The 26,526-nt window shown below is 41.9% G+C and overlaps 1 protein-coding gene across 1 annotated transcript in view; it reads left to right on the top strand.

Moving 5' to 3' along the window:
- LOC145342123 (connector enhancer of kinase suppressor of ras 2) overlaps positions 1–26,526 on the top strand; it is a 711,051-nt gene that overhangs the window by 375,927 nt on the left and 308,598 nt on the right. Inside the window, exons 10-11 of the mRNA XM_080187363.1 lie at positions 2,370–2,503; positions 2,957–3,168. Of these exons, the coding sequence (XP_080043489.1) occupies positions 2,370–2,503; positions 2,957–3,168 (346 nt within the window). The remainder of the gene's footprint in view (positions 1–2,369; positions 2,504–2,956; positions 3,169–26,526) is intronic.

The following is a 26,526-nucleotide window of genomic DNA, read 5'->3' as shown; positions in this document are numbered from 1 at the left end:
TTTCAGGGTAATTCATGCTGTGGCACTCTGCAATGCACGGAGTGTGGGAGATACATTTTGAAAATCCCGCTAAAAAAACAGTGGAATTTGTTCCAATTTTTACACAAATTCGATACTCAGAAAGCTTTGGGAGAGTCACCCCATCATCTTCTATTCCTCTCATTTCTTATGTAAAATTCTTGTTATCTATTGCTCGTCCAAGTACGAAAAAGTATTCCTCCATCTGTGCCTAGTGCTTTCTCTTTGAACCGTAAGATCACAGAATGTTTACAGTACAAACAGAGGTAATTCAGCCTACTGTGCTTATGCCATCTCTCTGCAAGAACAGCTCACATGATCCTACCTTAGTGTCACATTTGCCCCTGAGTTATGTTAGGTCAGAAACTCCAAGCTATTTTGTGAAGTCAGCCTAGACCATAGGTTTTGCACTTTGACTTTGACTAGGGTAAGCATGAGATGTTTCACTTCAGGTATGATTTGAATGACCCACTGGGGAGCTTTTATCAAGCAATGTTTATTTAAGAATGCAGTGAACATGTAGGAAGAAAATTAACAATAATATTTACCAATTACAAACAAGAAAAAAAGTTATGTAAACCCGAACAACTAAATGCACTGTTCCAATCCAACAAACCTCCTGGTAGACATACACAAAAGAAGAATGCTCAGGTGGTTTTGCAGCTCAGCAGTACATGCTGTGAATTAGTCTTTTGGATAGAATTGAAACTTGACTTCCTAATCTTGTAATTTCTAACAGACCTCAAGGTAGAGATAAAGTCACTCCTCTTCTCTAGTTTCTGGCCAGCAAACCATTTACAGCAAAGTTTTCACTCCAGGAAGGCAAGAGAAATGACTTCCAACATAGCAGAATATCTAATAACCGAGAGAGATGCCTTCAGCCGGGAGTCCATGCACCTTTTAATGAAACAGCAACCAGCAGCCAAAAACTGAAAGGAAAAGAACTCTTGTCACCTGACCTATCAATCATTCTTCCCCCTGACAATTCAAATGGTCACACTTCAGGATATTCATTCGGCCCAGATTAAAAATAAACAAAACCCCATTTAAGCAGCAATAACAGGATGTCGAAGCAGACAGGTCAGCAACAATGAAAAAAAAATGAAACTGCTTACAAACTGCAAAGAACATGATTTAAAAAATACATTTCTTTAAAGCACAGTAGTGTCACAGTTGTGCTTCCAACCACATATAGGCCACCACCAAGACTGCCTGTTACTGCCTCTGTAATATTGCCCAACTTTGGCCCTGTTTCAGCTCATCTCTTGCTGAAGCTACAACTAAATCATTGTTAATAATATACCTGACTATTCCAATGCATTTCAGGCTGAGCTGCCATGTTTTTTTCCCCTCTGTAAACTTGAGGTAATTTACAACTTTACTGCCATCATGCCCTGTGCTCACTGACCTACATTAGATCCCAGTCAAACAGCACTCCTGATTTTCACATTGTCATCCTTATTTTCAAATCCCTGTATGGCTGCACCCATTCCTGTCTTTGTCACCTCCTCCAGCCCAACTACTCTCTAAGTCCTCTAATACTAGGTCTTCAGCATTCCTGATTTTAACTGCTTCCCCGTTGGTAGTCCTGCTCTCAGCTGCCAGGACTCTAAACTCTGGAATTCTCTGCCATTCATCTCTCTGTTTCTCTTTACTCTTTTAAGAGAATTGTTAAAAACTATCTCTGATGATGCCTTTGGTCATCTTACCTAGTATTCTCTTTAAGTGGTTCAGAGTCAACTTTTGTTTTGTAATGCTCCGGTTATGTACCTTAAGATTTTTTTTGCTTTCTTAACAAGAACAGCAAGTTACTGTTCAGGTTCAAGCACCATTCCCGAGCTTGTGTTCATAATATAAGCTGGTACTCCAGTATCAAAGGAATGGCAGTTTTCACAGTAGAAGTTAAATTAAGTTAAACTCTCCTTAAGGACAACAAACAACTCACTTGTCTGTTTTGTATATGATCTCACACATTTCTCCCCTTGTCGAATCATGGATGGAAAGTATTTGCAGGATCAATGACAACCTGTTCAATTGTGTTGTGAGTCCCTTCTGTGTGACTGTAAAGTCCTGGCGTGTGACTTGAACCTGGGGTCATCTAACTTAGAGACAGGAGTGTTACCAACTGAATCACAAGGCCTCCAAACCATCCTGTGGCGCTCTTCAAAGAAGAACAAGGGAGTCTTTGTCATGTCCTAACCAACATTCCTTCCTCAACCAAGACCACCAAAGATTGACTGATGGGTCTGACTTTTGTTTAACACATGCCAGTGACAGATGCTCAGTGGTAATGTGTAGGACTGCCTAATTTGTCTCTGGCACTAATCATATTTCATTTTCATCCTCTCCAGCCAGTAATTCCTACAAGTCCTACCAGCAGCTCTACAACACCAACTAGCACTATTGGCATATCATCAAAGTACGACAGTTCCACACTTCATGATGTCTTCATTCTATCTCCCCTGTCGGGCATCTATGGTCCCAGGTAAGCCTTTAAATGAAGAATTCCAACTCCACCTTAAACACTGATTAATCATCATCACTATTTGAGTCAGCTGAAAACATCAGCTTTCAGTCCTTTCAACTAACTGTTGTTGATGACTATTCATGTGTCACTGAAGTTAAAATGCTGACATCATAATGTTTTTGTGGTGTTTCTGGTATTTGTATACTCAGATTGCTTAATCACTGTGTACCTGTTTTCCTTTTGCCTTGAGAATCCAGACTTTATGATGCACAAAGAACATTGCACATTTTCAAAATTATAAAGAAAAAACATCCTAACATTCTGCAGCTTAACCTTTCAACCACGCTTACATTTAAGAGCCGTCAAATTCACTTTAAAATAATTTGCAACAGGACCTGTGCAGAAAGTCAACAAGTTTTGAAGCCTTGGGGAATAACAATTGTTTTTCGGCCTTTTGTGTTCTGGCTCTAGGGATGAATTGGGGATATTGCCTTGTGACGACATTGGCAAGTATGGGATGGCAAAGTCTGGAATGAAAGGTTCCGAATCCTCCAGCTACTTTCTGGACCATGAAAGTGGAAAATATTACACATTAATGGAAGGAGAAGGTCTACCCATGAGTTCTGAATATGAGAGAGGGAGAGCAACTGGTGTCCGGAGAAGAGAGAAAACACCAACTCATGGTTGGTATCAGTCTTGTGTGTTGGAATATTTAACTTCAGTTTTAAATAGCTGTGCTCTTTCTGTCAAAAGTAATTTAGAATCCTGTCCTCTGATGATGGCAGAAAAACAGAAAGAAATCTCACAACACCAGCTTAAAGTCCAATAGGTTTATTTGTAACCTGTTGAACTTTAAGCTGGTGTTGTGAGATTTCTTTCTGTTTTAACCCAGTCCGACGCATCGCCACATGATGGCAGAAAAATCTAGTGGATGGCCTTTCCGCCATGTACCTGTCCTCCTCCAACCGGTCTAAAATATTAAGGCAGGGGAGACGTCAAGTGGCCTGTCTGCCCTTGGGCCTAGTGACATTCTTATATGGCCATCCAACCATCATCATTAATTTACCTATGGCTGGGAGAGACCTACCCCAGTTTTAGCCATGTGATCTGGTATTGGACAAGTAGGGTAGAACCTCTTTTGCAGGCACTTTCCAAAACAATGGTATCCTAACAGTCCAAAGTTACAGGCTTCGGTTCAATATTTGAATTGCATGGAACTAAACTTAGCTTCTCCGGCAGTGCTGGATACTACACTCTATGCAACTTCAGATACATTTCCAGAACAGGCAAAAACAGGACAAAAAAATGGTCCCCCCACCCATGTCTCAACTCTTGTGATATTTTTCCTGCGGACCAGGAATTGTTGAGTATAATGGAGTTTGGACAGGAAAATAAAGTCATCCACCTCATTAATTACGGACCTTGAAGTTATTAGGAAATTCTTTAAGAGCTTGCCTTCTGATTTCCTGAGATTTTCATGAGGCAGGCAGCTATTAAGAGTTCCCTGAAGCTGACCTGCTGCAGCTTGATGGGAACAAGGGTGGCAGAGCTAAAACGGTTTCATGTGATGCAAAAATGGTGAATGTTTGGACAAAATAACTACTGAGTAGCAATGAAATTTTAAGAACCAAAGATTTCCTGATCCTATGCCAGGTGCCAGGTCCCAGCTGTCCACTTAATCTGGCAGCTCAGAAGATGAAGATCCTCTTGACTTTTCAAGATTTTCCAAGTGGTTGCTGATTTGACCCAGGTTTGCTTTCCTGGTGTCCAGCCTCTATTCCCACCCTCTAGGCCATTAATCATGTCAGACTGATTTCAAAGGTCAGTAGGACCTTGACTCTTTGAAAATCGAGTTTCATAGCCGATTGGAGATGAAGGCAGGAATGCATTGTGAAATTGGTCCACTTTTGGAACTAGACTAGAGTCAACTAGATTTGAAATGCCTGACATTGTTTCTCTTCATAGATGCTGCCAGACCTACTGAAGTTTTTCTAGCACCTTCTGGTTTTATTTTAGATTTCTATCATCCAGGATTCTGGTTTTATGAATAAGCTAAATAAGCTATGATGTGTCAAATTTTGTTTTCATCCCCAGGTGTTTTACTATTGTCACATTGTTCAAACATCATAATCTTTAAAAATTACCAATGATTTTGGAGATCAGAACTGTCTTTCAATCATTACCCCTTTTTGTTTCTGCCCTCTCAGAGCTGCCATAGCTTTTATCATAATTTGAAAATAAACTTTCTGTTGCTTAGTCAGAAGTGTCATCTTTCAGATAAGGCAATAAACTGAGACCTCTTCTTTCTTTGTGGATGAATATTAACATTTTCGTGGCACAATTCTGAAGAACAGTATTACTGAAACAGATTTTCTGGTCATTATCCCATTGTGTTCGTTGGTCGTCATTTTTCCTTTATTAGAAGTCGCTATATACATAAAAGATGCTTAATCTTTTTCATTATACCCATAGCCTCCTTCCCTGCATATTTCCCTTCAATTATCCACCTCATATTTGACACCTTGGTGAATTTCTAAGAACATTATCTTAAAAAATAATGTGACACCAACATTTTCTGGGTTACATTTGCGATCCTCTACAGCAAAAATTCATAACCTTTTCCTGACTCTTGTACCTTGCAGACCCCTGTTACAGATTTATAGGAGGGGATCCCAGCAATATATCTCCTGCCACCTCCCCCTCATCTACATGGATAAGACAGAACGCAAAATAATTTCCATTTGTATAGAATCTTTCACACCGTCAGAATGCCCCCAAAGTGCTTTACAGTGAATTACATCTGAAGCAAAATTGCTATTGCTTTGGAGGTAAAAAGGATGGCCAATTCGTGCAGAACATTAATATCAAAGGTCAGCTCTGCAATACTGCAAGCTGGTTAACCTCAATTGTGATATATTCAGAGAGAGTCATCTTTCACATCTCTGCTCTGTTCCAGTTAACCTGTGATGTAGGCTGCAGTCGTGAAACTATACTTCTTAAATTACCACAGCAATTATATTTCAAAAGTATTAATCAACTGCTAAATGCTTTGGGAGATGTCCTGAGGTTGTGGAAGATGCTATATAAATGAAAATGCTTCCCTTGATGGCAGCACTGACTTCATTACAATCTGACACTTCAAGCTGGCTTACATTACCATCCAAACAATCTGCTTACAAAGCAGATGCAGGCAGCTAACCTAAATGCTGGAATGCCATTTTGGAGGACCTGTCACCAGAGAAGGCCTCTTCTTGTTCTGAGGCAGCTCGTTTAATGGAGGAAGCCTCCCAGTCACAAGCTGGAGTGCCGTTAAAAGTAGAGGCACTATCTCCCAAAATGGGGGCTGCGGGCAACTAAGATGACCTTCAATGTTCTAAGTAGAAGGGTTTCTCTCCAATTCCTCTCCTCACCACCTTCCCTGTCTTAAGAAATTATCTATTTTCATAGCTTCAAAGTCACCCCCATTTTGAGTGCCCTCACGTTCTGATACCTATCTCAGCAACACCCGCCTCTCCTGGTGCAGTTATTGAGGCTGTAGGGCTGTTAGCCTATGATTATATCGGCAGCACCGAGAGCCCACCCACTGTTCTTAATAGGACAGTGAGCATGGAGGCAGCCAATTAGCAGTCTATCTTCGGGAAAGTGGCTCCCCTAGTCTGGATCCTAGCAAATCCTGGCCTCATTTGGGCCTGCTAAAGTCCCAAAAACTGTGGGAAAATTACACCTGTAAAGAATCATAGTTTTAAGGCACTCTGTATCCTCCCTCACTGCGATCTCTGTTGCAGGACAAAGAAATAAAAATATTAAATTCCGCCCCCCCTCCCCATGACAATTTGGAAACATTTAATATAAATTACAACATTTATATGTATATTGTTAGCAATGCCCTTCTGCTCCCAGATAGTATACATGGCTTCCCAACACATTCTTAACTCATTCTGTTTTTTAGATTGTATTTGTCTTCTGCATTAAGATGCTATATATTTTACTTTTGAAAATCTTATTAAAAATTACAAGGCCTATAAATTTTCCCCTCATTTTCAAAGTTTCTTACCAAGATTTAGTTTAATTTCTTGACCATTGAAATCACTCCTAGTTACTCCTCTTCATTCCTCAGATGCTGTTGTTTCTCGCTTGATTAATTAGGTCGAGTTTTGCTTTTGGCCCACTGATAGTTAATTCTCAATCATTAATCTGAAACATTTTGCGTGACAAATTTCCACCTGAGTAGCCTCATCTGGGGTTAAGTCATTTTATGTGATGAATTGTCATAGTTTCTCTTATTAATAACCCTGATCTCAAGTAATTTTCCCATTCTTTTTCACTATTTCTAAACCTCTGGAGTAACTTTTACTGAATGTCATTACGTATCCAAGACATTTAGTACACTGACAATGAGTTTGCATACTAACAGACAGAAAAACAAAAATACAGTCAACCTTTTAGTTTACAAATAAAATTGCATTTATTCCAATAATACCAAAGTATGATTCCATTGTTACATTCTAACCTTAGGCTTTAACAATTAGAGTTTGCGCAAGAGACACTATTTAGATGATCGCTGAATCATTGCTTGAGCTGTAACCTGGTGCATTTATATGTTACAACAATCGTTTGGAGCCACTGCAGTGTTTATGTTGGTTGTGTCTTGAATTTAAACTTTAAGGGAGAACTCTGCATGCTCTTTGATGCACACATGTACAGATTTTACTCCCAATAACTGGCAACTTTACTTAAAGAGCAGAAACTGAGAATCCCTGCCCTCTACATGAGGCACAGTATCCTGTGGTGCAATGGACACCCTGGTCTACTTCCCCCACACCTACCAAATTCTTCGCAAAGTAGTTTCAGCACTACAGTAGATTTACACTTCACAGGATGGTAACCAGAATGGCCTGGGATTACTGTCTACAAAGAGGGTGACTTTGCTTGACTGAAGAGTCAGCTCAGTCATTGACTTTGGTTTAGTGCCGGTTTAGTTTCTATGCAAAGCAGTATCATCTATACAAGGCACTGCATAGTTTGTAGTTCTGTGTGACAGGATATATACTGGCCCAGATAGGGTACCCGGACAAGCACTCAGATCTTGCGCGGATCAGCTGGCGGAGGTAATCGCAGACATCTTCAACCTCTCTTTACAACAATCTGAGGTCCCTATCTACTTCAAGATGACGACCATCATCTCAGTACCAAAGAAAAGCCAAGCAGCATGCCTTAATGACTATAATCCAGTGGCTCTGACAGCCATCATTATGAATTGCTTTGAAAGGCTAGTCATGACATCTATCAGTTCCAGCTTCCTGGACTGCCTGGATCCACTACATACAGTTTGCCTACTGCCGCAACAGGTCCACAGCAGACATCATCTCCCTGGCCCTGCACTTAACCGGGAACACATAGATAACAAAGACACTTATGTCAGACACCTATTTATTGACCACAGCTCAGCCTTCAGCACCATTATTCCGACAAAACTCATCTTCAAACTCTGTGGCTGAGGCCTCAACTCCCCCCTTTGCGACTGGATCCTGAATTTCCTAAGTCACAGACCACATTCAGTAAGCATAGGCAAGAACACCTCCTCCATAATCATCCTCAATACCAGTGCCCAACAAGGCTGCATTGTCAGCCCCCCTACTATCCACCTTATACACATGACTACGTGGCCAAATTCCCCTCCAATTCAATTTTCAAGTTTGCTGATGACACCACCTAGTTGGGTCGGATCTCAAACAATGACGAGACAGAGTACAAGAATGAGATAGAGAATCTGGTGAACTGGTGCTGCGACAATAACCTCTCCCTCAATGTCAGCAAAACGCAGGAGATTATCACCAACTTCAGGAAGCCTGGTAGAGAATATGGCCCGTTTACATCAACAAGACAAAATACAAATGGTCGAGAGCTTCAAGTTTTTAGACGTCCAGATTACCAACAACCTGCCCTGGTCTCCCATGCTGACACTATAATTAAGAAAGCCCACCAATGCCTATACTTTCTCAGAAGACTAAGAAAATTTGGCATGTCAGCTATGATTCTCACCAACTTTTACAGATGCACCGTAGAAAGTATTCTTTCTGGTTCTTTAACAACTTAGTATGGCTCCTGCTCTGCCAAAGACAGCAAGGAACTACAAAAGGCTGTGAATGTAGCCCAATCCATCACATAAACCAGCCTCCCATCCATTGACTCTGTCTATATTTCCTGCTGCCTTGGCAATGCACGAGCAAATTAAGGACCCACGTACCTCGGACACTCTCTCTTCCATCTTCCCCGTCAGGAAAAAGATATTGCCAGCAGACTTCTGAATGCTCCTACCTTGCATTAAGTTGATCTTTCTCTACATCTTAGCTATGTAGTAACCCTACCTTCTGCACTCTCTTATTTCCTTCTCTATGAATGCTTTGTCTCTATAGTGTCAGAAAAAATACTGAACAGTGATGCTGAACTTGCTGAATAAGTGTCCTTCTAGTCACTATTATTTGCAACTAAATTTGTGAACTGTCAACCAATTATTCATTCATGGGCAGTATTCTGGCATTGTTGCTGCTGTGCTTTGTCATCAGACAGGGCTGAAGGAGAATAATTCAGTCTTGGGGATAAAAACACTCACAGATAAATAATATGGTTCTATTCAGTTACAGATAACATCAAAGCAGCAAATCTGCAAGGCAGATGATGAAATCTCTGGAGTACATAATGCAGTGACATCTCTGTCTTCAAAGAATATGCTGAGAAATAAGATTTTATACAAGAAAACTGTCCAGGCTTGTGTACTTGAAACATATCTGCTTAGTTGAACTGGATCAGACAGCCTGATAAATCTCATGTAATAGAAGGGTGTGCACACAGTATGTTCACCAAATCCATTACTTCCTTAACAATTATTTAAAATAAAAGCTTCACCTAAACTAAATCTGAACTGTCTTGTTAAATACAAGAATATCTTCCCACTCCCTGCAGCATTGACTGTAGTCTTTTCTTTTAGCTGACTGAATAACAAACACTTTGTATGGCGAGTTATTATTGGCTCCCTCTGTTCACAAACATCCCTTACGCTGTTGTCAGTGTACTAGGAAAGATCATCTCTCTGAGTCACTCCAACGATATCTCCACTACTCCAAAAGATTTTCAAAGATTCTGTATTACTTTGAGAACATAATACCCTGGGTCATGGAGCACATATCAGAACTTTGGGGTGAAGGACTGATGTCTCTTTTACACAGCCTCATAACATAATCCTTTCTCCAGCCACAGAATGAAAATCAGGTGAGTTGTTCGATGGGTTACCAACATGTCTCATGTGCACTGAAGAGGGTAAATTTATAAATTTTATTCAAGATTTAACAGATGTTAAAATCAAAAGTAACATTAAAGAGATAAATTGAAGTCACTTGCTTCAAATCTGCTTCAGGCAATAGCAATTTTACAATGAGTATTTTTTCAATGTGATGTAAAGTTCACATTTATTTCTTGCACATGAAAACAATATTCTCTAAGTATCACTGTTAGGTAGAATTATATAGAGAACACAGCACAACATGGACCATTCAGCCCAACTAGTCTCTCCAGCTGTTTATAATCCATAAATCATTTCCTATTTCATGTGCCCCATCTTTCAATTCCATCTTCTCGCTCGTACCTAAGTGCCTGAGCCATTCACCTCAATCACTTCCTGTGATAGTGAGTTCACATTCTAACCACTTTCTGAGTAAGAAGATTTTTTTCTTATATCATTATAGGACTTATTAGTAATTATCTTATGTTTATATTCCCTATTTTGGATTTTCTCTCAAGTGGTAATATTCTGTTCACATTTATTTGTTCATTTTAAAGACATCCATCAGGTCTCACTTCAGTATTCATTTTTATAAAGAATAAAAGTCTAACCTTTCTTGATGCCTGTACGCTCTCATTTTTCTCTAAGGCTCTATGCTTTTCTGTAAGATGTAGTACAGCAGTGCTCAAAGTGTAACCCAAAAATATCCTATACGTGCTTAACATAATTTCACTCCCTTTGAACACTTTACATCCAGGAATAAGTCTGAGTTCTCTTAGCATTTTTAATTGCTGACCTGTGATGTTGCTTTTAATGATTTGTTCATCTGCATTCTTAAATCCATTTGCCCATTCAGTTTCTTAATTTCTAAGGTGATTGTTTCTGTTTTTCCTACCAAAATGGATTACCTCACATTTCACCACACTAAAGTTCATTTGTCATTTAATTACCCAGCCTGCAAGTTAAAGTTGTCTTGTACTGCTTGCCTCTCCTTGTCAGATCCTCACACAAACAAGCATTCACTGAAGAAACCTGGATGTAGAACCTTCAATTATGCCCCTTCACAGTTGTGAATATTGACTTTGGACAAAAGGGAATAAAAATGGGAAGCATCATATCAGTAAGAACTGTCCATCAGACTGGGCAAGCTGGATAGGGAAGAATTCCGAATAGAGGCGTGGAACAAAGCACAGTAACCCTTGTCTTTATACAGCGTGAGCACTCTTTGGTTTCCAAAATGGCATCTGAGACATACGTGAATGGAAGGAGACTAAATTAGTTGGGCTGAATGGCCATATTGTGCTGTGCATTTTATACTACATGACAATGATGCTCAAAGAATACTGTTTTGATGTGAGCTTTACATTGCATTGATAAAAACTGCGTTTGGAGAATTATGATTGTCTGGAGCAGATTCGAAGTACGTAACTGTAATCTATCTCGTTGTTACTTTTGACCTCTGTTTCTGTTAAACCTCAGATAAAGTTTATGGTAATGATTCTCCCATCGTGCTGCGCTAATTTGTTAGCACAGTGGGCCAGGAGAGTCTCACATTGGCCAATTCACGGGTTTGCGTGAGTGCTTGTGTCTTCCAGCTCTGGATTTCTGGTGGTGTCTGCTCCTTATTGGAAATCAGCGGGGAGGCACAAAGATCATTTACGTGGTCTTGCATCTCCCACCCCGCCAGAGTATTTCACTCCAGCGGGGTTTATAGTAGCCCTCCGCTTTTGGGGAGCTGGTGGCATGATCCCACTGAAGTGAAGGTTGGGGGGTGGCGGGGGGATCTATTGGGGCCACTGAGAGGATCAGGCAGCAGGGGAAGGGTGCCCTCTGAACATTGGCACCCTGCAGTGCCAGCTTGGGTCCCCTGGCACTGCCCAAGGGGCAAAGCATCAATGCCCAGGGGACACCTTGGCACTGCCCAATTGGCAGTGCCACGGGGATGGGGCCTATGGAGTCGTGGGCCGGGGGGTGTCAGCCTGCCAGAGGGTCAGCACTGGATGGCGGGGGCATGGGGGGTTGGGCTGGGGAGGAAGGGGGGCCCTTCAGTGTGCTGATTTCAGCCTTTCCAGTGGGAATAGGCACCATCCCCTGAAATTTAATGATATTCACATTGGTGACCTCTGCAGTGCACAGAGTGTGGGAGATTCTTCTTTGAACTCCCACTTTAAAAAAAAATCAACACTAAGAATTTTTTGTGAGAATTCCACCCTTCCCATGCAGTGAAGCACATTTTGGTAACCCATTGGGCAGCTTACCTGATTTTCTCTCTGTGGCTGGAAAAAGGGTTATGTAAGGAATTGATATAAAAGGCATTCAGTCTCTCAAATTCAATATTCTGATGGATGGTATACCAGACAGTATTTTGATAAAATTAGAGTGATTGCACGCTTAACATCAGCTGGACTTAAGCAGAAGGGACAGATCTTGATGCCATTGATTTGATGTCAGTGTTGTCATTTTGGAGCTTCCTGCTCCAGTGTCTCTTAACTTTGTGCAGTGGGACATACATTGAGTAATAAGAAGAATGAGTGTTATGGAAAGGGATCCTCAATAACTTACAGATTTGTTTGTTCATTTCTTTTATTTGTTGCTGTGTTTCTGCAAGTGTTTGGAATTTTCCATTATTGTTTCAAGTTGTAAAAGTCTACAGGGTGTAAGTCTGGCACTTTGTGCTAACTTCAGAGCTTCCAGATAAGTTAGTTGCTCCCAGGCATGGGACTGGTAAGCATGTGCTAGGAATTTAGCATGACTGGGAAAATGAACAGAGACCACACAAAGGAGGACAAACTGCTAGAAGGACTGCATTTCATGTCTGTAAAAGTGCTCATAGCTATTAACTGGCTCCTCCTGGGGCATTAATAACATCTAGCAGTTTGCAGTGCATTGAGATAACATTCAGTTCCCATTCACTGGTAGTCCCAAAATCCTTACATTGCCTCTGTTACTGCCTATTACGTAAACTTCTTGGCCACAGTGCGTTTTGTGTTGTCTTTTATTTTTGCACATTTCAAACCGAATTTATGAATTAAAGAACAACATTTGTTTACAAAATGCAACCTGATCATTTTATTAATTCCTTATTGCATGTCGTCTTTGTGCCTTTGCCAGTCTTAATGCTCAAATTAAGTGTTTTCCCAATGGCTGCAGCGTGAGGGCTGGGAGGTTGCTAATTTTCATTGGGGAAGACTGCAGATGGCCTTGCAAGACACCCGAAGCAACTCTAGGCTTGGAAGACCATGTGTCAGTCTGCGCCATGTTGCCTTGAGCTACGATAATTTGGACTGCCTGGCTGACAGGCAACAGCAAGGGTTCGTATGAGGTAGGGTGGCTGTGAATACAAATAGTCATAAGAACATAAGAAATAGGAGCAGGAGTAGGCCATCTAGCCCTTCAAGCCTGCCCCACCATTCAATAAGATCATGGCTGATCTGAAGTGGCTCAGTTCCACTTTCCCGCTTTCTCCCCATAACCCTTAATTCGCTTGCCTACCAAAAACCTATCTACCCGTGTCTTAAATATATTTAGCGAGGTAGCCTCCACTCTTCAACGGGCAGAGAATTCCAGAGATTCACCACCCTTTGAGTGAAGAAGTTCCCCCTCAACTCCGTTCTAAACTGCCCCCCTCCCTTATCTTGAGGCTGTGCCCTCTAGTCATGCTGTCCTTTCTGAGCGGGAAGAATCTCTCTACCTCTACCCTACCCATCCCCTTCATTATCTTATACGTCTCTATAAGATCCCCCCTCATCCTTCTAAACTCCAACGAGTACAAACCCAGTCTATTCAGCCTCTCTTCATAGTTCAACCCCCTCATCTCCAGTATCAGCCTAGTGAACCTCCTCTGCATTCCTTCCAAGGCCAAAATATCCTTGCGCAAGTGCGGCGACCAAAACTGCACACAGTACTCCAGCTGCAGCCTCACCAGTGCCCTGTACAGTTGCAGCAAGACCTCCCTGCTTTTATATTCTATCCCCCTCGCTATGAAGGCCAGCACCCCATTTGCCTTCCTGATCACCTGCTGCACCTGCAGACTGGGTTTTTGCGACTCATGCACAAGGACCCCCAGGTCCCTTTGCACCATAGTATGCTGCAGCTTTTCGCCCTTTAAATAGTAATCCCTCCTACTATTATTCCTGCCAAAGTGGATAACCTCACACTTGCTAACATTGTACTCCATCTGCCAGGTTCTCGCCCACTCACTCAGCCTATCTAGATCCCTCTGCAGACTTTCCACACCCTCCGCACAATTTGCTTTTCCACTCATCTTTGTGCCATCAGCAAATTTCGACACCCTACACTCAGCCCCCTCCTCCAGATCATCTATATAAATGGTAAATAGTTGAGGCCCCAGCACCGATCCCTGCGGCACTCCACTAGTCACCAACCGCCATTCAGAATAGCACCCATTGATACCAACTCTCTGCCTCCTATTAGACAACCTGAGAGAGAACAGCAACCTTGTCCAGAGCCATAATGGCAGCAGTCTGAATTTCTACTGTAGCATTTAGACAGTGTTAGTTCTGCAATGGAAGCTATGATGTGGCCATCAGATGCTGCATCACAATTGGATCTAGATGCATGATGATGGAGTTGCTGGAGAGAATGGGCTTCACGTTCCCTGAAAAAATTCTGTGTCAAATCAGTGCAGGATTCCTCCGAGCTTCTTGACATTGAGTGTAGATTTTCTGGCAGGGTTCCCAATGCACAAAACATTTGAATGTGTAGGTTGAGCATTTTTCTGTAGCTTGGTCCATCAAAGTTCTCAGCTGTGTTCTCTTCAGCAGAATCCATGTTTTTTTTTCATTCTTTCATGGGATATCGGCATCACTGGCAAAGCCAGCATTTGTTGACCATCCCTAATTATCTCTGAACTGAATGGCTTGCACGGCTATTTTAGAAGGTAGTTAAGAGTTTCTCTGGGTCTGGAATCTCATGTAGGCCAGACCAGGAAAGGATGGCGGATTTAAGTTCTCTAAGTATGATCATGGCTGTCATGGTCACCATCACTGAGATTAGCTTTATATTCCAAATATGTTAATTGAATTTAAATTGCACCAGCTTGTCATGGTGGGATTTGAATTCATGTCCCCAAAGTGTTAACCTGGGCTTCTGGATTGCTCATTTAGTGACATTACCACTAAACCACCACCTCACTCTCTGGCAAGCTATCAACTGCAGTATCCTTTCCTTCATCCCTGGCTGCGGTACACTTACATTTGATGTCTCACAACATGAATATTGTCAGTCTTGTGCGGTGTCAGCACCCGAGCAGATGATTGTGAATGTTAAGTCAAGTGACCCTATGTCTTCATCATCACTCCCTTCTTAGTCTTCCTCTGCTGCCTGGCCAGTTTGTATTTTTTGGGTATCTGAAAGGATACCCTGGAAGCCTCAGATGAACCAGTATCCGAGATCACCATTACAGACGTCAGATAAAAGCGACTGGCCTGGAGATTGAAGGGGGCGGAGCAGGAGAGGGGGTGATGATCGGTGGGGATGGGGTCCCACTGCCACTGCAGTTGGGATCAGTGGCAGAGGGAGGGGAGGGGTTGGCCAGTGGAGAGTTACATTGGGACTGGCCTGGAGAGGTCCTGAGGCCAGCAATCAGGAGGCTGGCAATGCGGGGCACTGCGCATGCTCTAGTCATGGCTCTGATAGAGCCACACATGTGCAGTGGCGTGCCAAGTGCGATGCTGCCAGCACCTTGGGCGGGAATAGATCACGTCCCCTGATTTTCAGCGTGAATTTCCATGAGGCACTCTGCAGTGTTCAAAGTGTGGGACATTCATATTGAATATCCCACTAAAAAGACCACCAGGTGTTACTTCAGTTTTTACGTGAATTTGGCACTTAGAATTTTTTTTTGAAGAATCCTGGATAGATGTTAAAATAAGGGCTGGGAAAACTGAAAGATGGTTTTGCTTAATGGGTAAGGGGAAGGTAGAGAATCTGCACAATATCCTTATTGGAACCAAGCAATTAATATTATGTTTAGCTAGTTGCCCGGGCCAGAGCTCACTCACCCTTTGAAGTCACATCAACACATGCTAAAAATCCAGTGAATCGCAGATGCACAAAAATATACTGCAGGCATGCAAAGTTCTTTTTTAATTATTTGATGTTGGGATGTGGTTATTATTGGTTAGGCCAGCATTTATTGCCTATCCCTAATTGTTCTTGAGAAGGTGGTGGTGAGCTGCCTTCTTGAACTCAAAACATAACTTCCTACAGAAAGCAATTTAGATCAAATATAATCTGACCAAAAAATCAAAACAATTAACTTCCATTTTGTAAATTTGCTGAACAAATTACCACAAAACTAGCATTGTTCCAAAAACTATTGAAGCCTTGGGCTTTAAATGTATCATTATAACTAACATCCCATTTCTTCCCAGATGGAATTTGCTCTGACTGACTTATAGGCACTATGTTGTACATTAATTAGTCTTATGATGAAAGGAAGATCAGTCTCTAGTCTTGGATAAGGATTAACTGTCTTGAATCCATATCCCCTTTCTTTGTGATCACAATTAATGTGTTACAGTAATATTCATTAAATTCACCAGCAAATTAAAGCCTGGGAACTGTGAGATATTCAAATCCATATTGGGTGATAAACCTATTTCTGATATCTCTGGTTGTATGGATACAGGCCTCCTTAGTGCACATGAGGCCTAATACAATGGGTAGAATTTAGTGAGGGTGGCGGGGAGCCTGGTGTCCACCATCAAAACTGGTGACACCCACACAGAACTGAATTCCAGGACCCCCAAGGGAAGAAGTCCCTTAGCAGGAGCCCTGCTGCTAGGAGTCCCACTTCTGCGGGGGACATTGAATTGCAGGACCTCCCCAGTGGGGCAGAAATCCTGAAGGGAGCTGGCCAATCAGAGACCGGCAGCTCTCCATTACTGGCAGTGTCACCGGGCAGGTGCTTTACTTGTGCTTCACCAGGGATCCTTGTAGAAAAACAAGTGTCTGTGAGATGGATGTCACAGGGAGGATGCTTGCTATGGTGGTGAATGGGCTGGTGCACAGTACAAGGAGATGGCTCCTGGAGAGGCCTCTCACTACCCTTCCCAATGCCAGACTCCTTGATTGGGTGCTGAGTGCCTTTGAACAACTCTTCTCCCTCATTTAGGCCACAATGCAAATCTGATTACAGCGATGTGGGATAAAACCCTAAAGTAGGCATAAATTGTCCACTTAAATGCTTCAACTGACCTTGAGGCAGAAGGGCTGTTTCTACTCTCAGATGCTGCCTGATGTCCTGAGTATCTCCAGAATTCTCTGTCTCTTGATGCTTCATTTTATTCTCTGATAATCTATATAGTTTGCAAATCTGTCATATCGTAAGATCTGCGTGGACCCAAACGTGAGTTGATTTGTTCAGAGTAGATGTCAAGAACAGGAATTCCATTACATCTCTTACAAATGCCCATGCGTTGAAGGACAACACACCTTGTGCATTTCCGGAAATTGTCAGTACATTGTTAGGGGACAGCAAATTTTCATTATTTAGTCCTGGTTAAGTGTAAGCCTAAAATCCTATTAAGAATTAATCACGTCAATTGAACAACTCCATCAGGGTATTTTGCAGTTAAATTATTGCACTGAAAGTAATAGTGTTGTACATAGCACTGTTACACTAATCACAATCTTTCTCTTTCACTTCTTGCTGTTAAATTTACTATTTTCATTCAACTCAGAATGATGCATTTAATTACATAATGTCACCTGGAAATATCTTTGTGTAGCAATTGGGAAAAGTTGAAGATTAATGCAGATCACAGAATCTTGACTGTGTAGAAGGAGACCGTTTGGATGGGAGCACACAACAAACTAAGAAAATTATTTAATGTTTACTGCTCTTCTATTGTGTTGTTATCTTGCCTCTTGACAATGATAGAGTTAGAAACCAAGTGAAATCAGTGATTGATATGGGCAGTGGCCAACTGATCACATTGCCAAGCGGGTGCTATGCCCTGAAGTGCATTGTTAATTCTGTGATTCCACAGTTCAACACTTATCACTTTAAACACCTGACAATTTCATCACAGTGCCAACATTCAGAGCAGTGCCTGGGAAAACCTTCCTTTTCCCTTTGTGCTACTCAGAATGCTACATGCTTACAAAGAGACTACTTAGTGATTCCAACTTATTCTGTTCATTGCTCTCAAAGCCAATCCTAACTTTCTTGAATGGAGCATTACTTATCGCTATTTAAAATGCTGCAGCAGTCATTGAGTCATCGTCAGGCTGCTGCACAGTCAACAGTTAGTGACCTACTATTAAAGTCATTCTCCATTTGTATGCCAGATCATGCTGTTCATTCATGCTAACCCTGAGGCAATTTTTACTCTGCTACGGGGAATTGTCACTGAAGTGATCTGATCACCGTGGTGTTTGCAGTGAGGTAACTACAGTTGGTTTCAGAAAACTGATTGTTGTGAGTAACCAATCATTGTAAAAGTGCAAAGTAATTTTCTAATTTAACTGTGCCTTACTCTTGCTGTACATGGTGACACTGGTTTGGTATTGCTTTTCAGTTTTTATTTGAAATGTCTCTATTTGGCTCTCAATGATTGACAGGAGGTGAGTTCTCAATTCCAAAAGGGATCTGTAGCAGCGTCCTAACATTACTGTGCTAATAATGGTAGTGGCTAAACTAGTAAAACAGAGGCCTGGATTAACACTATTCAGACATTAATTCACATCCCTGCACAGTAGCTGGTGGAATTTAAATTCAAGTATATAGAGTCACAGAGGTTTACAGCATGGAAACAGGCCCTTCGGCCCAACTTAACTTTGCCACCCCTTTTTTTTAACCCCTAAGCTAGCCCCAGTTGCTCGCGTTTGGCCCATATCCCTCTCTATCCATCTTACCCACGTAACTGTCTAAATGTTTTTTAAAAGACAAAATCGTACCCATCTCTACTACTACCTCTGGCAGCTTGTTCCAGACACTGACCACCTTCTGTGTGAAAAATTGCTGCTCTGGACCCTTTTGTAACTCTCCCCTCTCACTTTAAACCTATGTCCTCTAGTTTTAGATTCTTCTACTTTTGGGAAAAGATATTGACTATCTAGCTGATCTAAGCCTCTTATTATTTTGTAGATCTCTATAAGATCACCCCTAAGCCTCCTACACTCCAGAGGAAAAAGCCCCAGTCTATCCAGCGTCTCCTTATAACTCAAATCATCAAGTCCCATTAGCATCCTAGTAAATCTTTTCTGCACTCTTTCTAGTTTAATAATATCCTTTCTATAATAGGGTGACCAAAACTGTACATAGTATTATTCCAAGTGTGGTCCACTGGAACTTGATGGTCTTATACAACATCAATAAGACATCCCAACTCCTGTTTTTAATGTCTTGCCCAATGAAATCAAGCATGCTGAATGCCTTCTTCACCACTCTGTCCACCTGTGACTCCACTTTCAAGGAGCTATGAACCTATATCCCTAGGTCTCTTTGTTCTGTAACTCTCCCCAGTGCCTGACTATTAATTGAGTAAGTCCTGCCCTGGCTCGATCGACCAAAATGCATCACCTCACATTTATCTAAATTAAACTCCATCTGCCATTCATCAGCTCACTCGCTCAATTGATCAAGATCCCGTTGCAATCTGAGATAACCTTCTTCACTGTCCATTATCCCACCAATCTTGGTGTCATCTGCAAACTTACGAACTATGCCCCCTAAATTCTCATCCAAATCATTAATACAAATGACAAATAGAAGTGGACTGATCTCTGAAGCATACTGCTGGTCACAAGCCTCCAGTTTGAAAAACAACCCTCTTCAACCACCCTTCAAGCCAATTTTGTATCCATTTGGCTACTTCACCTGGATCCTGTGAGATTTAACCTTACACAAAAACCTACCATATGGTACCTTGCCAAAGGCCTTGCTAAAGTCCATGTAGACAACATCAATTGCACTGCCCTCAAGGACCTTCTTGGTTACCTCTTCAAAAAACTGAACCAAATTTGTGAGACAAGATTTTCCACTCATAAAGCCATGCTGACTGTCCCTAATCAGTCCTTGTGTCTCTAATTACCTGTAGATCCTGTTTCTTAAAACACCTTCTAACCCACTATAGATGTGAGGCTCACCGGCCTGTAGTTCCCAGGCTTTTCCTTGCAGCCCTTCTTAAACAAAGGCACAACATTTGCCACTCTCCAATCATCAGGCACCTCACCCGTGACTATCGATGATTCAAACATCTCTGCTAGGGGACTCGCAATTTCCTTTCTAGTCTCCCAAGTGTCCTGGGATACACTTCATCAGGTCATTTATAAATAATTTATAAATAAACTTAGAATGAAAAGCTCGTCTCAGTAACAGGACTGTGAAAACGACTAATTTTTTGTGAACTCCCAATCTGTTTCACCAATATCCTTTAGCGAAGGAAATCATTACCTGGACATGATGTGGAACTCTCCATTCACCTGACGAAGGGGCAAACCCCGAAAGCTTGTGAGTTTACTATCAAATAAATCAGTTGGACTTAAACCCAGTGTTGTCAGACTTCTTACTGTAGACCATAGACCCACAGCAATGTGGCTGACTCTTAACTGTCCTCTGCAATAGCCTAGCAAGCCTCTCAATTGTATAAGACCTCTATGGAAAGTAATCTAATATGCATAAAACCAGAATGACCACCCAGGATTGGCCTCAGCATCGAATACTCAGCCCAGTGGACCCAGCAAACTAACATAAGGGAATTTGTGGAGAAATTAGGAGAGCTGTCCCACTGATGAGTCAACCAATACCCCGACGAAGTCACACACTCAGAATTATAATTTAGAGCCAATGTTTGAGACTCCTCCATCGGTATCTGTTAACATATCCTGTCCGTCTGGCAGGCCAGATTAACTAGAGGAGGCAGTACAGTCAGAGGGAGTGGCTCTGGGAGTCCTCAGCAATTACTCTGGACCCACATGAGGATATCTAGTGCCAGGTCAAACATGAAGAACAAAATATCTTGCGATTACCACCTCAACTGATAAAGGAGATAGTAGCGCAGTGATGATGTTACTCGATGAGTAATCCAGAGGCTTGAGTTTTCAATGCAGCTGTGGGAATTTAAATTCAATTAATTAGTAAATCTGGAATAAAATGCTAGTCTCTTAATATTGGTCATTAAATCAAAGGATAATAAAAATCTATTGGATTCACAAATATCCTTCATGGAAGCCAATCTGCTATCCTGGTTTGGCCTACAGGTTTTTAAAATTTATTCCTTCGTGCAATGTGGGTGTCACTAGTTAGGATAGCCCATCGCTAACTGGTGATAGTAAGCTGCCCAGGTTTTGAATCACTGCAGTCCATGTGATGTAGGTACACTCATGGCGCTGTTACGAAGGGAGTTTTAAGGTTTTACCCCAACAACATTGAAGGAACAGGGATGTACTTCCAAGTCAGGATGGTGTGTGGCTTAGAGGGGAACCTGAATCACAGAATCCTTACAGTGCAGAAGGAGGCCATTTGGCCCATTGAATCTGCACTGACAACAATCCTACGCAGGCCCGTAACTCTGCTAATCTTCCTGACACAAAGGGACAATTTAGCACAGCCAGTCAAACTAACCTGCACATCTTTAGACTGTGGGAGAAAACCGGAGCACCTGCCGTAAACCCATGCAGCCACAGAAGTATATTTAAGACAGAGATAGATATGCTTTTGATTGATAAGGGGATCAAAGGTTACAGGGAAAAGATGTGAGAATGGGGTTAAGAAACTTATCAGCCATGATTGAATGGTAGAGCAGTCTTGATGGGCTAATTAGCTTTATTCTGCTCCTAAATCTCATGGTGATTCCCCTGAATTTCCCTGAAGTGCCCACTCCACTTCTCCTACCTGATTGATGCTAATTTATTCATATCAGGCAACCTGCTGGCCAGCCCTATTGTTCTGAGACTAGGCCACCATTTTTAAATGGCAAACCGATCCTCTCCCGTAAAAACAAAAACTGACCAGGGGAACACCACCAGCCCCTCACCAAGGATGGACATTCCCTCCCATCCACAAATAACAGGCAACCATCCTCCCCCACCACTAGGCAGGCATGAGGGTGATCTGACCTGATCCCTCCATTCAGGGGCCCTCCTCCCTCAGAATGCCCAGGGCCTTCGTTTCCCCTCAGGCACCCAACTCAGCCCCCCTTCAGGCCGTGAACCTTGGCATTGTGCATGATGTACTCTTCCTCTGCACTGACAACCTGGCCTGACACCTTGGATTTCATGGGGGCTGAAGGAGGTATGTCCAGTTGCCATCTGCTGCTCTGCTGCTGCCAGGCTGCAAAGGAATGGGCCCTCAGGTGTCCTGGGTTGGACCTGGGCTGCGGGCAAGGGGTTGACCTTGCCTCTCTCCATCGGGATGAGGGTGTTGTGGCTGGACTGTTCCTTCTAACCCTGGCAGACCTGGAGAACACCGATCTGTTTCTGCATTCCTGCCTGTCAGCTGTGCAAAAAGTGGCCAGGCCACTTTAACTTCTATGTCCTCCCAGTCATCTGGCAGGACTTTAAATCATTGCAGCACCCAATTCTGCCGCAGAGATTTTCCTTTCTTCCTGTCAGAAGTTGCAGGTGAGAGCAGACCTCTTTGAAGTCCTCTGATAGGAGAGTCTGAATTTTACTGCCACACCCGCCCTAGAATCTGAGTGGGCGAGGTTTGCAGATGGCATTCTTGGTTCACCACAGGTGGGAATTTATGAGCCTCGTGCAGGCGAGATGGTAAAATTTTGGCAGAAATGTCAGTTTCACAAGGGTGGGGGGGGTGGGGGGGGGGGGGGAGCGTGGGTGTAGGCACAGTCTGTACAGCTGTACACTGAGCCCCAATGTGAATGCTCGGCTTTGATTTAAAGTTGCTGTGGCTTCTTAGCAAGCAGAAATCATTGAAACCCTCCCTCCATTGCAGCTGAAGCCTTTGATCAATAACAGGTTCAACTGTTGTAAACTCTCATAAAAAGAGTCTACTATCAGATCAAGGGATTCCTATTCTCCAGCCACCTGTGTTTATTTTGATTTCCCTTCAGAGTTGACTGTACCTCAAGTACCCCATTGATCCTGACACAATGTAGACAGAGTCTAATCCAGTTTGAGAGTCTGTGTAAAGCCAGTGGAGGCTTTCAATGATTTCTGTTCACTAGGAACTTCATTAACTTTAGAACAAAGCTGTGTACATATATTTAGGCTGGGTGCACATTTGGGCAGATTGGAACACCGCTCTCCCCCTGATGAAATTGACACCTCCTCTCTGTCTGAGGACTTCACACTTGTAGCTTCTAAGAAAGTAAAATCTGTGCTGCAGAATGGAGTGCTGCAATGATTTAAAATCCTGCCAGTTGACCAGTGGAGGTTAAATTGAATTGGTCACTTGAGAATTTGCACAGCTGACAGGCAGGAATGCAGATATTGATCGCAAGGCTGCTTGAAATCATTATGATGTGGAGATGCCGGCTTTGGACTGGGGTAAACACAGTAAGAAGTCTCACGACATCAGGTTAAAGTCCAACAGATTTATTTGGTAGCAAAAGCCACTAGCTTTAGAAGCACTGCCCCTTTGTCAGGTAAGTGGGAGTTCTGTTCACAAACAGGTCTTATAAAGACACAAACTCAATTTACAAAATAATGGTTGGAATGCGAGTCTTTACAAGTAATCAAGTCTTAAAGGTACAGACAATGTGAGTGGAGAGAGCGTTAAGCACAGGTTAAAGAGATGTGTATTGTCTCCAGCCAGGACAGTTAGTGAGATTTTGCAAGTCCAGGCAAGTTGTGGGGGTTACAGATAGTGTGACATGAACCCAAGATCCCGGTTGAAGCTGTGTGTAGGACTTGGCTATCAGTCTCTGCTCAGCGACTCTGCATCGTCGTGTGTCATTAAGGCCGCCATGGAGAACGCTTACCCGAAGATCAGAGGCTGAATGCCCATGACCGCTGAAATGTTCCCCAACAGGAAGAGAACACTTTGCCCCCAGATCAAAGCCACCCAACTCCTAGGACTGGCAGCAGCAGACAAGAAGATGGTCACTGAAATTATCTCCTCAAGGCACCAAGCCAGGGTGTCTGTGCCTAAGGGCAGTGCATTGTTGACATTGCCAAGGTGCATGGCCTGAAGGGGCCTGGCTGGGGCTATGAAAGGAAAGGGGGCCTGAGTTGATGGTGGAGTCTGATAAACTTCTTGCCTGCATGGTGAAGAGTGAGGACTATTTGACTTATGCTGCAAGCTTGCCAAAGGCACTTAACTATGTTTTTCTGATCAAGCTCCCACCTGCTTTGACCGAGAACCTGATTAAGGCAGCAGTGTGGCCTGGATAGATCACAGCGGGTTTCACACTCGGCACTAAGCCTACTTTCCCGATGACTCCCGATTCTCTGGGCCATGAGGATTTACAATCAGAGCTTGTGAGTCCAGAGAATGCCCCACATGAAGTCAGTTTGCGTGGAAATAAGAAATAGCAAAAGTAAGAAGACATTTTGGGAGTGGCTTATCATCCTCCTAACAGTTAGTACACTGTAGCACAGAGTGTATAGGAAGAAATAATTGGGGTTTAGGAGAAAGGTACAGCAATGTCTTGGGTCATTTTAATCTACATATTGATTGAATGAATTAAATTAGCATCTTGGCTTCTAAAATGAGACCACAGTGTGTTTTTGGCACAGTTTCTTAGAGCGACACAGAGAGCAGTTTATTCAAGTGCAATGAAGCAAGCTAAATTGATTACTTTATTAAGGAGCTTCTAGGTAGCAGTCATAATCAGATGATTGAATTTCACATTCATTTTGTTGGTGAGAAGTGTGGGTTTATGATTGGTGTCCTAAACTTAAATAAAGGCAGTTATAATGGTATGAGGACAGAGTTGTCTAAATTGAACTTGGAAAATTAATTAAGAGATTGGGAGTAGAGAAACACTGGCAGACATTTGAGGAGATATTCTGTTGAGGAAGAAAGACTCCAGTACAATAATGCACCATCCGTAGTAGCTAACTAAGGATGATAAAGATACTATCAGACTAAAAGAGAAAATATACAAGACTATGAAGATTTGTGGAATGTCAGAAGATTGGACAGATATTTTGAAATCAGTAAAGATTGACTAACCATAATGAGAAGGGGCCAATTGGACTATCAGAGAAAGCTAACTAGAAATATAAATACAATCGGTAAGAGTTTCTTCAAGTATTTAAAGAGAAAAAGAGTAACTTAAGTGGCTGCTGGTCCCTTAAAGGGTGAGAATGGAGAATTATTAATGGGAAAGAAAAGAATGTCAGAAGCGTTTAACATCTATTTTGTGTGTAGAAGACATAAAAATCATAACAAAAATATTTGAAAATCAAGAGGTAAAAGTGTTGGAGGAACTTAAAACAATCACAGTTTGTACTAGGAAAATACAAGAACTAAAATTTGACAAGTCCTTTCATCTGAAGGTCTTAAAAAAGTGGCTGCAGGATTAGTAGATGCGTTTGTTGTGATTTTCCAAAATTCCCTTATCTTTGGAATTTTCTTCCCCAGATACCAGTGGAGGATAGATTATTTAATATATTCAAAACTAAGTTAGATAGATTTTGGTCATCAAGGAGATCAAGGAATATGGGAGACAGACAGGAAAGTGGATCTGAGACCAAAATCAGCTAGGTCTAGATCTTATTGAATGGTGAAGCAGACTCAGAGGGCTGAATAGTCGAATCTTGCTCCTAATTGTTGAGTTCAGTTCAGTTTTCAGTAGTTCAGCTTTAAAACCTTCTGTCATCTAGTTTGGATTATGCATTGGCACTTCATGTCTCAACTTCTCTTGAATTTGACCTTCAGATTGTTTTAAACAGTTTCCTTCTGTTTGTGGCATGTTTTATTTCACGTTGTTGTACACAGCCTAACTATTGAGTATTTTCATTATTCAGGATTATCTCTTCTCCCAAGTACAGTTTTTGACCTTCCTATGTGCAGAATTACCTTTTCCTTTAAATCCTCTCCTATTAAATTCTTGTCTGGAGTTTGACATTTTAAAGCTTATGTTATGAAAGGGAGGGTTACCTTCTCTCAGAGATCTGGCACTTAATCACTCAAAGAGAAGTACCTTCCTTTCATAATCTATTTAAAGAGTATGTGAGAAATAGAACGATCTGCTGACAGCAATGTTTAGTGGTTGAATCAAAATAACTATTTGAGACTCTCTCTTTAAAAGAAACAAGTAACACTTTACTTTATCTAACTAACAGTAAACAGGTTAATTAAATTATTAACAATCTGAATAAAACTCTATTCATATGGAATGCTGTTTAGATAACCACAATTCCCACTTATTAATAAAAAGAACACGGAATTTTTAGTCACACTCGTAATGCAGTCAGGTTCGTCGACTTCCCGAATGTTCTTCTCCTCTTTGCTGACTTCTCCAGTGTTCCGCTGGTCTGTTTTTCTGAGATGAGATGAGGTTTTCTCTTGTCACATAAATGTGGCTGTTGCATTGGCAGAAAGTTGTCTGTATCTCTCTCTAGCTGAGAGCTGAACTAAGCTGTTAGCAGGTGCAGGTGGTCTTCTTCTGGCCATTTAGAGTTGGGAGCTTTTATACCCCTGATGACCTGCCAAAATTTACACAATAGGATTGGAGTTTAGGTTATCAAAACATCAAAATTCAAAGCTGCTGCTTTTCAGATGCCTATTTTAAATTTATTAATTAAAATTCAAAAACATGTTCTGATTCAAATCCTGTTACCAAAACAACCCTGTTCTTTTTGCTTGCTATATTTCAGTCTGTAC

This window comes from Carcharhinus amblyrhynchos, chromosome 4 (assembly GCF_965287045.1).
Source record: "Carcharhinus amblyrhynchos chromosome 4, sCarAmb.v2.hapA, whole genome shotgun sequence".
Lineage (NCBI taxonomy): Eukaryota > Metazoa > Chordata > Chondrichthyes > Carcharhiniformes > Carcharhinidae > Carcharhinus > Carcharhinus amblyrhynchos.
The sequence above is the reverse complement of the archived record's forward strand: the minus strand, read 5'-3'. Positions and strand labels throughout refer to the sequence as shown.